The sequence below is a fragment of the Delphinus delphis genome, chromosome 6 (assembly GCF_949987515.2).
Source record: "Delphinus delphis chromosome 6, mDelDel1.2, whole genome shotgun sequence".
In the NCBI taxonomy this organism is placed as follows: domain Eukaryota; kingdom Metazoa; phylum Chordata; class Mammalia; order Artiodactyla; family Delphinidae; genus Delphinus; species Delphinus delphis.
The window spans coordinates 12,616,969-12,632,147 of record NC_082688.1 but is presented as its reverse complement, the minus strand read 5'-3'; the positions used below and the strand labels follow the sequence as shown (position 1 = coordinate 12,632,147).

General features: G+C 45.2%; 1 protein-coding gene across 4 annotated transcripts in view; it reads right to left on the bottom strand.

Moving 5' to 3' along the window:
* The window catches only part of TTLL11 (tubulin tyrosine ligase like 11), a 270,093-nt gene extending 255,724 nt beyond the window's left edge, over nt 1-14,369 (bottom strand). For 3 of the 4 annotated variants that reach the window (XM_060014202.1, XM_060014203.1, XM_060014204.1), the window contains exon 1: nt 13,768-14,369. In XM_060014202.1, coding sequence (XP_059870185.1) covers nt 13,768-14,196 — 429 coding nt within the window. In that variant the 5' untranslated portion in view covers nt 14,197-14,369. The remainder of the gene's footprint in view (nt 1-13,767) is intronic. The other variant, XM_060014205.1, reaches the window with a different exon arrangement.
* Between the last annotated feature and the right edge of the window lie 810 nt (nt 14,370-15,179).

The following is a 15,179-nucleotide window of genomic DNA, read 5'->3' as shown; positions in this document are numbered from 1 at the left end:
CCATGAAACAGAAAACAAAGATACAATGGAGATGGATCAATAAGCCAAAAGTTGCTTCTTTGGAAAAACTAATCAAATTGAGATCCTTGAAGAATGTGTAAGTTAGCCAAAGAAAGGAAGGGGACATTCTAAGTAAGGAGAAGGAAAAATATGAACAAAGGTAAAGAGGAATGGCACAGCACGAAGGTTCAAGATAACCACATGCAGTGCGATGTTGGCAGTAAAGTTCAAGGCATGGAATATGTGAAGTGAGTCTAGAGAAGCTTAGGGCCAAATGTTAATTTAGAAATATTCAACCGTACCAGATATTTATAGGCTAAGTACTTTACATGATTATACCTTTTTATTCTGGCAACAAACAACTCCATGAGGTATGACTGTATTATGCCTATTCTACAGATAAAGAAACTGAGGCTCAGAGTAAAATTTTCCCAGTGTTATACAATGTGTTGTTTCAAAACCGTATCTGTGTGGCTCCAAAGCCCATACTTTCAACTGCCATATGCTGCACTGCATCACTGCAGGGCTTCATATGGAGCCTCCATAATAAGCCCTAACTTTATTCTTCAGGCAAATGTTTGAATTTCCACCCCCACCAAAAAAAGAACTCCCTCTTTATGACGAAAGTTTGGAGTGCTGTTACAGCTGCCACGACTTTATGCCACCAGGGAAAGATTCTGTTAGACACAGGTGTCCAAGGAGCCCAGGTACCACTGACAGGCAATCTGGCAACACAGAATTAACATGCAGAATTAACAGGGGCCCTTGATTGATTTAAGTTCCTGAAACATATTTGCAGTCACTACCCAGGAGATAAGTACTGTTCAATGATGAGAACTGGATAAGCATATGGCATTTTTTCAACAGATTTATTGAAGTATAATTCACAGACCATACAATTCACCCATTTAAATTGTACAATTCAACATTCTTTAGTACAGTCACAGAGTTGGGCAACCATCAACACAATTGATTTAAGGACATTTCTATCACCCCAAAAAGAAATCCTAACTAACAGTCACTCCCCACTTCTCCCATCAAAAGCCTCCCTCACCCCCAGCTCTAGGCAGCCACTAATATACTTTGTGTCTTTATAGATTTTCCTATTCTCAACAGTTCATATAAATGGAATCACATAACATATGGTCTTTTGTGCCTGGCTTCTTTCCCACAACACGCTTCTAAGGCTCATCCATGTTGTCGCATGTACCAGTATTTCATTCCTTTTTATGGCCAAATACTATTCCACTGTATGGATATTCCACATTTTATTTGTCCTTCAGCTGATACGCCTTTGGTTGTTCCCACTTTTTGTCTATTGTGAATAATGATGCTATAAACATTACTGTACAAGTTTTTGTGTAGACCTATGTTTTCAGTTCTCTTGGGTGTATAACTAGGAGTGAATTGCTGGCATGGGGTAATTCCGTGTTTAGCATTTTGAGAAACTGCCAAACTGTTTTCCAAATGGCTGCACCATTTTACTTTCCCACCAGTATGAAGGTTCCAATTTCTCCACATTCTCACCAACACTTAGATTATCTGTCTTTTTTATTATAGACATCCTAGTGGGTACAAAGTGGTATTTCAGTGTGGTGCTGATATTCACTTCCCTATTGGCTAATGATGGCATATGACATTTGAACACAGCTCTTAATGTATCCTTTTTTCATACGAGGTATTTCTGACAAAAACCTAAGAAATAACCTATTGAGACTTCCAGCAGTTTCTTTGCTCAACTGTACATAAAATGCTTAAGTCTTAGCTCATCTATAGAAGAACACGGATGGGGTAAGGAATCAGATGCAGGGAGAGGGTCGACGATGGGGAGCAACTCAAACATGTCCCCTGAATACATTATTTGAAAATTCAAAAGTGGCTTACGTTTTGATATGGCTATCAAATGTAATGTAGATGTAATGACTACACCAAAATAGCCATGTCAAAATGCCCTGCTCTGAGCTAGGCACTGATTATTAGAATTAGATTTGGTAAAGACAGAGAGAAGATTCATTTATTTCACTCTCTTCCCCAATATTTGTCATTATATCCTTCAAAAGCAAGCACTTACAGGAACCCTCATACACTGTTGCATATTAACTGCTACAACTTTTTTGGAAAGCAATTTGGCAATACATTCCAAAGCCCTAAAATGTATATGCCCTTGAACCTAATTATTTCATTTCTGGAAAGTTGTCTTAAATCAATGTGAAATATAGGGAAAAAAGTAAACCAAAAATTTTTTTCATAGATGAATCAATCTAAACATTTAATAATATGAAAATAAATAATGAAAAATATTTCACTGAGATATATTGCAGTAATTAAAATGACATTTATGAAAAATTTGTATAGTGTGAAAAATGTTTAAATTATAATGTGGGCATTAATATTAATATAACAAAATTATATCAGCTTTGTAAAATATAAAAATGTATGCCTAGAAGAAATACTGAAATGAAATCCTTCAAAATAAAAAGTCATTGCAATACTGAATCATTATGATGTACACCTGAAATTAATATTGTAAATCAATTATACTTCAACTTAAAAATAAAATACACTGATTAAAAAAAAAAGAGAGAATCCCACCACTGCAAAACAAGCACTATAAATATTTAGGAGTTTGAATTGTTTTTAGTTACTAATAATAACGTTTCATTGTTTAATTGGGTTTTTAATTAAATATTAAAACCTTTAAAAAAACAGTCATTGCATCTCAGTGGTGGGATTAAAAATGGGTTTTTCTATTTTTTTATAAAATTTTAAACAATGTACAAGGATTATTATTTTTTTAATAGGTGTGTTTATTTATTTATTTATTTATGGCTGCGTTGGGTCTTCGTTGCTGCACGCGGGGTTTCTGTGGTTGCGGTGAACGGGGACTACTCTTCTATGCGATGCGCCGGCTTCTCATTGCGGTGGCTTCTCTTGTTGTGGAGCACGGGCTCTAGGCGCACGGGCTCAGTAGTTGTGGCATGTGGGCTCAGTAGTTGTGGCACACGGGCTCAGTAGTTGTGGCTCACGGGCTTTAGAGCGCAGGCTCAGTAGTTGTGGCGCATGGACTTAGTTGCTCCATGGCATGTGGGATCTTCCCGGACCAGGGATCGAACCTGTGTCCCCTGCATTGGCAGGCGGATTCTTAACCACTGCGCCACCAGGGAAGTCCCCAGGGATTATTTACATAAGTGATAAATGTGGTTTTAAATAAAACTAACGGCCAGGCTCAAAGCCCAGTCCTGCACTGAATGCCTTCAGTAAACACTAATTTCCAGTGGTCTTATTTCTAAGGGTCAGGAAATCATACTCTACTTAGAGAAAACAGTATGATCCGCTGTAACAAGACCTGGCCTGAGAGCCAGGACACCACCCTCGAGTTCTGAGCTGTGTGTCACTTAACACCTTTGAATGGTGGGAAAGTTGAAACAGACCACATACTTAGTGCATTCTGACTTTGGAATACAGGTTACATATGTTATTAAAATGGGACAGCAAGCGTACAAAACAAGTATCACGATGCCCCGTGTGACAGAACAAATAGTGGTGGGGATTCATACCCCCATCTAACTCCACACCACACTGACATCTGTAAAACAGAAATAACAAGGTCTACCATGCTTACTGCACAACGTAAAAGTCAACTTAGATAAATATATGTGACAGTTCCACATAAAATATCTAGTTCCTGGAAATGTAAGACTCTAAGGCCCTCCACACTGCCTCTTAATTCTCCAGGAGTTTAATATTACCTGAAGTCAGAATTGCATGTTTCTTCTACCCTCTTAAGCTAAGTCAATAATAAATAAAGATTGCTTTTAGTAAGTAGCAAGAAAAAAAATGTTTTAAATTATTATAATGTAGATTATGCAAGGCAAATGATTATTAGATGTTTAAATATCAACGGGGGGAAAAGATTTACAACACAAATGAGACAAAAAGTAACTACCCATAATATTTACAAACCAATAAGAGAAACACAAACAAACAGAATGCAAACGTAAACAGCCCAAAAGATAAATGAACAAAAAGGCATCTCACAGATGAAACAGTACAAATGACTAAAAATCGTATACAAAAAGCCAAACCCGTAGGGGCTTCCCTGGTGGCGCAGGTGTTGAGAGTCCGCCTGCCAATGCAGGGGACACGGGTTCGTGCCCCGGTCCGGGAGGATCCCACGTGCCGCGGAGCGGCTGGGCCCGTGAGCCATGGCCGCTGAGCCTGCGCGTCCGGAGCCTGTGCTCCGCAACGGGAGAGGCCACGACAGTGAGAGGCCCGCGTACCGCAAAAAAAAAAAAGCCAAACCCTGATGACAATTACAAAAATGTAAATTAAAAGCACATATTTTTACCTATCAGTTTGGCAAAGATTTAGAAGATTAACAGTACACAGCATTGGAAAGGATATGCACGGATGAGCGCTTTCAAACACTGCTGGCGCAAACTTGACAGTAACTATCAAAATACAAAGTACACGTATCCTCTGACCCAACAATTCCTAGGAATTTATCCTACAGAAGCATTTGTACACAGTGATGTTTACTGCACCATTCTTTGTAACAGCAAACAAAAAATATGGAAACACATCTGTCAACACGTTTTATGGTGGTATATCCATCGAATGGACTCTTTGGTTGTTATTAAAATGAAATGAATCCGTATGTACTAACAGAGAAAGATGTCCATGAGGTATTGCTAAAGAAAAACTTGCCAAATACCATATATATTGTACAGTGTCAGCATTTAAAATAAAATGAAAATTGTTTCTATTTCTATTTCTATACTATATATGTATCTCTTGCATCTCTATATATGATGTGTAGTTGGTGGTCATTAGTGGGATGTTTTGATTCTCCTCTTTACACTCTCACGGTAGGACTGCATGCCCCAGCCCCCCCTGAAGCTCACCATGCTATGTATCTTGCTTCGACAAATGAACTGTGAGCAGAATCACCTCGGGGTAGAAGGCTTAAAAGCCAGCGCAGAATGTTTCACGTTCCCTTCCTCTCCGTGACTCACTGAAGCAGGTGCTGAGCTGGAAGCCTGGGTCTCTGAATAACCAAGATGGCGGGAGCCCTTTCTCGCCCCACCCCCATGCCAAATCTCATCTACCCCCTAGGTGGGAGCAAGAAAGAAACTTTTGTTGTAGCAAGCCACTGATAGTTTGTGGTTGTCTGATACTCCAGCACAATTTAGTGGTCCTGATACATAGAGGAATAAGAAAAAAAAAAAAAAATCTGGAAAGATAGATGCCAAACTGCAATCTTGGGGTTACCCTAAGAGAAGAATGAGAATGGGAGAGGGGAAGGGCAGGAAATGGGGGTCAGCGGGACTTTGGGGTTTTATTTTACATATTTGGGAATTGTATAAATTTTCATAAGCACATATTGTTTTTGGAATTTGAACAAAAGGTATTTGCAAATAATCTAAGATGTCCAGAAATTTTTACATTGTTGCTTTTTAAAATTCCAATAACCACAGTTCTGACACAAATAAAATCCCCCTGTGACCATAACGAACAAAATATGAAAACTGGCCTTTGTAAGAGTTCTAGGCAGAGAGACTGAAGGGCTTCTTTGAAAAGTAACACTATACTTAGGGATGACAGCACGCGAGACAAACCGCCCTATTCTTCCAGCTCCAATAAGGATGCGAAGGTTTTTCTCAGGTGACATAGAAGCAGATGGGGGAACAGAAGGAGCTGTCAGCAATGCCTGCCAGGACTTAGGGAGCACTTATAAAAACTACTAAATAAGGGCTTCCCTGGTGGCGCAGTGGTTGAGAGTCCGCCTGCCGATGCAGGGGACACGGGTTCGTGCCCCGGTCCGGGAAGATCCCACATGCCGCGGAGCGGCTGGGCCCGTGAGCCATGGCCGCTGAGCCTGCAAGTCCGGAGCCTGTGCTCCGCAGCGGGAGAGGCCACAGCAGTGAGAAGCCCGCGTACCGCAAAAAACAAACAAACAAAAAAATTACTAGAAAACGGTTTCAAAACACCCAGAGAAACAAACATGTACACAAATGGCAGCCGAGGCAGCTGTTAAGGCAGGGCCCGATGTGAGGTGATGCGGAAGGAGAGATGTTAGTCCATCTGGAAGAGAGAAACAAGACCATCGTTCTCTCTGACAAAACCACAGCCTTCGTGGCGGGATCTCAGGGAGTGACTGCGCTGCGGAGGAGCAGCCATGTGGGAAGCAGGGGCTCCAAACTGATTAAAGCAACAGCAAGGTTATTTGCCTGTTCACACCAATCAATTTTCTATTATAAAACTGAATTAAGATGTCATAGAAATTCATCGGAGGGAAAGCCAAACCAACAGGTATTCTTACTTTAAAGCACCGGGCACTTCAAACGTTTTCAGAATTAATCCTCACAAGCCTACCATGTTTTTATGCTCATTCTTAGAGATGAGGCACCTTTGGCTCAGAGAGGTAAAGGAACTTGTCCAGGGTCACAGAGCCAAGATTCAAACCCATGCCTGGCGTGGACTTTGCAGGGTCAGTGGGGAGGGCTGCTTACGGATGAAAGTAAGGAGTCAGCCCAGGGAATCTGCTTCTCGTCTATATAGCTAACGGATACATTCACATCAACAACCTCCTTATTTGTTTTATGAACACAAAAGTTAAGTACTGATGTCACCTGAAGAGCTAAAATAAGTTTCCCATGGTGACATATATAGTTAATATACCAGAGTATGATGAGACAGGCACCAGGCCCAGAATAGAGGCTTTAAAAAATTCAATTAAGGGGCTTCCCTGGTGGCACAGTGGTTAAGAATCCACCTGCCAATGCAGGGGACACAGGTTCGATCCCTGGTCCAGGAAGATCCCACATGCTAGGGAGCGACTAAGCCCATGCACCACAACTACTGAGCCTGCGCTCTACAGCCCGAGAGCCACAACTACTGAGCCCACGTGCCACAACTACTAAAGCTCGCGTGCCTACAGCCCATGCTCCGCAACGAGAAGCCACGGCAATAAGAAGCCCGCGCACCGCCACGAAGAGTAGCCCCTGCTGGCCACAACTAGATAAAGCCTGCGCACAGCAATGAAGGCCCGATGCAGCCAAAAATAAATTTAAAAATAAAATAAATTTAAAATAATTCAGTTAAACTCGTGAAACCTTAAAAGTGTAATTGATTTTAAAAGAAAAGAACTTTAAATCAGTGTTATTTAAAAAATTTTAAACCTAAACTACATCACGTTGACATTCATGCAAAAAATGTAACTGTAACTCTCCATTATCCTGCAGAGGTCTCTGGGTGCTTTTGTTATCTGCTGTATCCCAAGAACCCAAATATAGCCCGGCACAAAGCAGGCCTCAAAGTATTGGTTAAATGATTCAAATGAGCCGGTCATGTCTATTTAACCAGTAACCTATATATGCAGATGAAATTCTATACTAGTTGTTTTCTAGTTTAAAAAAATATATAGATCAAATAACCAATGTCTATGGTTATGCAACAGAAGGAAAAGTAACCTTAACTGAATACAGACCATGTGCAAAGCACTGGGTTAAGGCAATTTACATACATCCCCTCATTTAATCTCACAAGAATTCTGCAAGAGGCATCACTAGCCCACCGATACAGACGAAAAGTCGACGCTCAGAGTGGTTCTGTATGCGGTACCCAACTGGCTTGGTCACACAAGTAATCAGTGGCAAGGATTTTTAACTCATCTGTCTGAATTCAAAGTCCACGCTAGCTCCGGAACACAATACTTTCACTCTAGAGAAGCCACTTAAAAGAGTAGCCAATTACCTTTACAATATGTTCTTTTCAAGGAACAGATTTAAAAGAAAAAGAAAATGTATGACTGAATTTTTGCACTCAACTTCTGCCGATACAAAACCAAAATCGAGAACGCTAAGAAAATCGAGGCTATTTACAGCAGAGGGCATGTTTGTATAACACAGAAAACTGCTCTAACAATTTTAACACCTTAAAAACCCATATTTTTATTTGTAGTAGTTATAGAACTCGAATATGAGCTCCTGGAATTTACTGTCTTTTAAAGGACTCTAAGGCATTAGTGTGGATTCTTGAAGCTATTATATATATTGTATAAGAGTGGCAGTGAATTGTGACTTTTATGGTGTGACAAGCTTAACTTGCAAAGGAAAAATTCTAGTGGACTAGGCGTTAAAATAACGTGTCTATTGAAGGCGAACATTTGATGGAGTAGGCTATAAACCGTCCCTAAAGGTAATGCTGTTTTCAAAAAATGGAAAGTAAATCTCGCGATGACTATCATTAAAATAAGAAAGGGAGGAATGTTAAACTACACAATTCTTCATTTTCTAATCTGCCTTCTTCCCCAAAGAGTCTGAGACACAGCAGTTCATGCAGCAGGCTCACATCCTGCAGAGGAGCAAGGCCACTCGGCAAGTCAAATGCACCAGAATCTCTTCTCCCTCGTGGGCAGCGATGAGATAGGATTTGCAAGGTGCAGACACCAAATGCTCCCTCTGCCAGGCAGGATATGTTTCAATGTGTTTTACTTTAAGTCCTGTTTGCAATGTCACCCTCCTGGTTCTAAGTGACACCCCTGCCATTTCAGAGTTATGAGTCAGATGAGGAATTGGAGGGCTAAGAAGTGGAGGATGATAAAACATACTGAAAAGTGGGCTTGGGAACAAGACAGACTGTTTGAACCCTGACCCTCCCACTTACTTGCTGTGCCCAATTCAGTTTCTTCAATTGTTATCTGGGAATAATGAAAATAGAGTAACTCCTTGCAGGGTGGATTTTAGCAAAGGATTAGCAAAGAAGACAGTATAGGATTGCATACTGGCTACAAGCACAGGCCCTGGATGGCTCGGCCCCTTGTTACCTGTGTGAACTTGGGCTCACCCCTGAACTAACCTCCTCTCAATCTCAGTTTCCTCATCTGTAAATTGGAAATGATAAGGGGATCCACTTCAGAGGGTTGCTGCGAGGATTAAATAAAATAATCCATAATAAACATTTTACACAAGTTTTAATGAGTATAAAGCACGTAGAACGATGCCTAGCACATAATACGGTATTTCATAAACAGTAACTAACATAGTACAAGTTATAAATAGGATGATAGCATAGGTATATATATACGTTCTGAAGAAAGGCTGGATACATTTCAGAAAACAGCACTTGATTTGGACACTCTCAGACAAAGAGTTCACACTGTAATAGATCTTGGGATGGGGCTTATGCCAACTGTTATCAACAAAGGTCCCTCTATCAAATCTCTCAGTGCCCTCGTTCACGTCAGCTGGTGTCCATGGTACCACTGCGCACAAATACACAACCGACATCTCCAAGGAGGGCAGCTCACAACAACAGTGGCATCTATCCTCCATGGTGTCTTTTCCCTAAGGTTTTCTCTAATGAGGGTGTCAGAACTGCAAAAAGAATATACAGGAGAGGGGGAGAGAGGCTCACACGATTGGAAGAGGACCATACAATTCCGTAAATATTTATTGAACATCTACTATGAGCCAGGAACCATCCCTCTTCACGTTGCAACTTCACGGTGACTCTGTAAACATGATTTTGCTCTTCTAGAATAAACTTTCGTCTTACCTACAAGTTTACAGAGCTAACATTTGTGAACTGTCCTTTGAGAAACAAATTTAGCATGGTGGGCACCATTGCATTAGACCTGACTGGAGTTACAACTGACAACTGAATCATTTCAGAGAGTTGGTGTGGGGCCCTTGAGACTGACAGAGTGGGCAAGGGAAGCTCGGTCTATATATGGCAAGAATCTGAGATTATATTCAGCCAGAAGTGCCAACCTCTCAGCATGGCCTTCGACGTCCTCCAACCTGGCTCCTTCTTCATCTCTCTCTGCTCTCCACACACTCTCTAAGCCACCATCACCCCATCCTGCATATAAAACCGGGTCTCCCTGCCTTTGCTCCTATTCTGTATGGAATGCCATCTACCCACTCAACTCCCAGGCTGGACTGCAATCTTCTGTATGCATGTCTATCCCTGGAGGGCAAGGAGGGACTTGTCATGTCTATGCCACCCCTGACCCAGGGTCCGCCAGTATCAGCCAGCGGGGAGCAGTGGGAAGGGCACAGAATGGGAGGCTGGTTTCAAGTGGAAACCTGTTTCAAATGCTAGCTCTGCCCCTTACCAGCTGTCGGACCTTGAATACGTTAACTTCTGTGTACTTCGATTTCCTCCTGCGTAAAATGGAGACAAAAGGGCATTTACTTTATTGGTTGTTGGGAGAATCAACTCCTTGGCTATAATGTAAAGCACTTAGAAGAGTGCCTGGCACGGGGGAAGAGCTGCGGAAGGCTTCATCACAGTTGCTGTTCAGTATCACTGTTATCGTTACTGTCATTAAGTGTGTGCAGAAAAGAGAAAAGTGCAGAAAGAAGTGAGATTGTGCCCTGCAGCTGAGCAAACGTCCCACGCTGGCTCAGCGCTGTCCTGCTGAATAGCCCGATGGTGGAGCCCCTCACCACTCACTCGCAAAAGGAGACACAGAGCTTTCAGAGCTGGTTGGTGCTCGTAACCTTATTTCTTGCCTGGGCTGCTGCCCAACCCCTGCCAAAGCCAGCCAGCTAGGGACTCCCAAATCCTGCAGTGACAGCACAGCATGACATACAAGGGACACTGCAGCTCAGTTCCTTGCAACCCAGCCCCCAGCAGACTTCCTGCTCCTAGAATATCAGTGCTGAGCGCTAGAGGTGACCTTTTCCAACAGCACCCCTGTAACAGATGGGGAAACTGAGGCCTGGGGAGGCTGTGCTTACATTTTGTTAGTACCCAGTTTACATATATGTTAATTGTCATGCAGCCAATTTTGTGGTAGGTACTAAGAATACCATGACCATTGTTTAAAGCTGGAAGGAACTTCAAAGTTTACCCAGTCTGGCACTTTTCAAACTCCACATTCTATGGTGTCAAGATGAGATGTGAGCTCTGTTGCAAGTCATTTATTCATTCATTTATGGATCACCCGCCATCTGCTGGGCATCAGGGACACAAGTCAGACAACACTCCTGTCCTCGGGACCTCACAGACGAATAGGGAAGCCTGACTATGTAAATAATTACATGTCTAATAGTCAAGTCTTGTTGTGAGTGAATTATGTTTTAAAATATACTAGAATGAGCATCTCCACTTACATGCCAACATGCTTTCTGAGCAGAACATGCAGGACTGGGGCTGGAGGAGGCAGTTACAGGTAGCGCCCTGTAAACTGCTCACCCCACCGGGTTCACCTGTGCAAGGGCCACACACAGACTCACATTACCATTATGTGGCTACAGCGGTAAGGAGACTGGGAACCACCGACCAACCCCATTTGACAGACAGGCAAACTGAGGCCTAAAGAATTTAACTCACTTGCCAAAGTAGCACAGCAGATAAACAGAAGATGCTTAAGATTCTGTAGTGGCTCATGTAGGCTTCCAAAAAAATCCACATTCCACAGTGTAGCACATGATCTGACCCCTGCTCACCCCTCCTGCCCCCTCTCTCACCATTCTGCCCCCCACTCTATGACTCAGCCCTACTGAACTACCTGTGAAGCCCCAAATGCACCTCTGCTTGGTCCATCCCACTCCCTCGGCCAGGGAGCCAAAGTCGACGACCCCTAAATAATGCCAACTCATTCTCAGCACTCAGAACTCAGCTCAGGGCTCTCTCCTCCAGCACCTGGCCCTGACATGGCCCCCCTCTATCTCCTATAGCATGTATGCCTTTACAAAGAGAGAGAAACGCTCATTCCATAAGGTGTTCATCCAATCAACACCTCTATGTGCCGAGCACCTGAGGATATGGCAGTAAATAAAATAAAGGCCCCTGCCCTCATGGAGCTTACATTCTACTGAGGGAAACAGACAATAAACAATACAAAATATAATGTCACTAGAGTTCAGTGCTATGAAAAAAAAAATAAAGACAAGTGGAGGGATATTGGGGGAAGGCCTCTTCAAGGAAGTGACATTTGATCAGCGATCTGAAGTAACAGAGTAAGCCATGCCAACAGCTGGGAAAAGAGCATTTCAAGAAGCAGTAGCAAAGGCCCTGTAACTACTGCAATGATTTCTTTACTTGTGTCTTACCTCCTACTGAACCTGGAGGTCCTTGAAGGCAAGGGTTACATCTTAAGCATCTTTGATTCGCAGGGCCCAGTATCCACAGTGGACACTATGGACACTTACGGAATGAGTGAATGAAGTTGGCCCAGCACGTGTGATTGCTGATTCCTGAGTCTGTGTGGCTCCATCACTTGAGATCTGGCCAGTTTTGCGTCTCTCTCCTCCCCAGGGCTAAGCTAAGCACAGGCTTGGGCCAATCAGCCTTCTTTAATTCTGTGGCCTGGTCTCAGTTCCTGGATCCTCCCTTCATTAAGACTATAGTACTGACAGGCTCTCCAGGTTTATATTGTTCTGGTGCTCATATCTCTGGTCTGGACCTGGGACCCTGTCCCGAAACCCAGACACCTAGTACTGGGAGCCTCCCTCACTTTCTCCAGGTTTCATAGGCATCAAAGTCCTCCCCTGAACCCCAAGCCCCAAGGCTGGGGGGCCCTGACCCCTGGAATCAGACTTCGCAATGGCTAACACCTCCCTACTTGGAAGTCTGCCCTGCCTGATTCTTGACTGCCCTCCAAACCACACGACCCCTTCTGTTGCGATATCAACCCTCTGACCTCATCAATCCTTTCTGTGGCCACCTCTCTGCATGTTCCAACTTCATTAAACCATTCCTGAACTTCTACTATAACTAAGACCCAGGGCTAAGGACCTGCGTCCTCATGTTGCCTGCTACAGATCCTATACCATCAGCAGACCATCTGGGTCCAAGCCTCCAGATTCGACTACCCCAAACCACAATCCTGACACTCCCAAAAGCACATTAAATAACCTTAGGTGCTGCAAATAAAGTCAAATGGCTTTATCCACTCCGCCAACTGCAACAGATATCTCTGGATGTCACTGGTGCTTCATCCCAGCCCCCACCGGGTCTAAAATGAGTTCAGGGACAAATAACCCACTCCTTCATTCACCCTTTCACCCACCACTTCCTGACACCTGCTATAAGCCAAGCCTTGAAACATAAAACACAGTGCCTACACTGATGACAATGATGCTAATGGTGATGTGATGGTGATAGTGATGGTGGAAGAGAGAAAGGAGTAGTGGTAAGGTTAGTTACCATTTATTGCACACTTGGGCTATACTACAATAAGCGGCGAGTCTTCTAATACTAAGAAAACTATGAGATAGGTTTTATTAGCCTCACTTTACAGAGGAGAAAATAGGCTGAAGAGGTGAAGCAACTTGCTCAAGGTCACAGAGCTAAGTGGCAGGGTGCTGAGACCCTAGTCTGCCTGCCTCCAAAGTACAAACGGTTCAACCGCCCCAAGGGTCACCCAGTAAATGCTAAACAAATATAACTTAAGGAAGAAGTGAAAGACAGAGAGAGGATCCAGGCCTCCGGGGACTCAAAAACTGGTGGAGGGAGCAGACATATAAACAAATATCTACCATGTGGGAAGGCCAGCGCTGATGGCTGGACACCATGGAGCTGGAGCGGAGCTGCAGGGGCGCTAGAGGAGGGAGTGGCTAACTTGACCTGGAGGGGTCTAGAGCCGTCTTGAGGAAGTGACTTGGGGGCTAGGCTTTGAAGGATGAGCAGTTTGCGGCTGACAAGCGTGGCGCACAGCAGGAGCTCGGCCCTCAGACCTGGCCTGGGCCGTCCGTCTCCTCTGAGGTCGTCCAGTCCACCCCCCTGTGCCCACGCGGCCGGGCCGGGCCTCACCTCCTTCCACTTGAGCTGGCGAATGCTTATCTTCAGGGCGTCCAGGGAGGTCCTGGCCTTGGAGCTGTCCACGGTGACAGGCCGCGGAGAGCAGTACTCCTCGGACCGGTCCGAGCTCCGCTTGCAGCTACGGTTCTTGCTCCTGGACTTCCCGTGCGGGTAGAGGCCCTGCGCCGACACCGGCTTCGCCTGGTACATGGGCAGCGTGGACGGCGGCCGCGGTGGGGCGCGGGCGTCGCCCTCCTCGGCCGCGCGGGGCTGCGCCGGGGTCGGCTCCTTGGGCTGCTCCTCCCCCGCCTTGCGCTCCGGCTCCCCGGCTGCGCCCGGGTCCACGCGGACCTGTTCCTTCGCCGCATGCGCTTTGGCCGCGGCCACGGCCTCCGCCTCCCACCAGGCCGCCAGCTCTCTCTCGGGTCTGCCTCGCAGCATGGTGCTCAGGGCCGGTGCCAGCGCCAGTGCTGCTGCCGCCGCCGCCGCCGCCGCTCCGCCGCCCCGGCCCGCGACCAAACTGCCGCCGCTGCCGCAGCTGCCACTCGCTCCCAGCCCGAGCCAGTTGCCATGATTTCTCAGGCTCCGGTTGACAAGGGCAGTCGCCGACTCGGGACGGGGCGCGGGAAGGGACAATCGCCGACCCAGCCCCGGCTACCTCATAGGCGAGGGTGCTCACGTGACCGGGCCTGTCGCAGAGGAGGCGGCCATCTTGGAAGAGGGCGGAAGCGGCCTCTGCCCGCCCAGCCGGACAACCCGCTGGCGTTCTGAGCCCGCGGAACTTGGAGGGGAGAGGTTGGAGCTTGAGGGCAGAAAGCCGTTAGGCGCTTGCGGGGCTCGTGAGCCCAGGGGCTGGGCCGGAGAGGCAACAATTTCAAACACGAAGCCCACTTTCTCCACCCCGTACACACTCACTGGGATAACTCCCGGTCTGTTGGAGGAGGCACAGCCTCACCCGTTCTAGGCAGCTCCACCATCAGAAAGCATCTCAGTCTGATGATGGACATGACAAGTCCAAACTCTCAAGGATTAGCTCCCCGTTTGAGGAAATCCCTTTCTGGTCCTGGGAGAGCCCCAGACTGAGAGGGGAGACACGTTTCCCTGTTCTCAGGGAGCTCCCAATGGCATAGGGAGGCCGTGGAGAAGCCTGCAGATTCGCGGTTGAGGACATTAACCAACCCTTTTCATATTGTCATTTTAAAAATTATGGTAAGATACACATAACATAAAATGTATCATTTTAACCATTTTTAGATATAGCCTTCAATGGCGTTAATACATTCGCATTGTTGTGCAACCATCACCACCATTCGTCTCCTGAACTTTTCCATCTTCTCAAACTGAAACTGTACCCATTAAACTGTTAACTCCCGTCCGCCCTCCCCCAGCCCGTGAACTACCCGTTCTCCTTTCTGTCTATATGA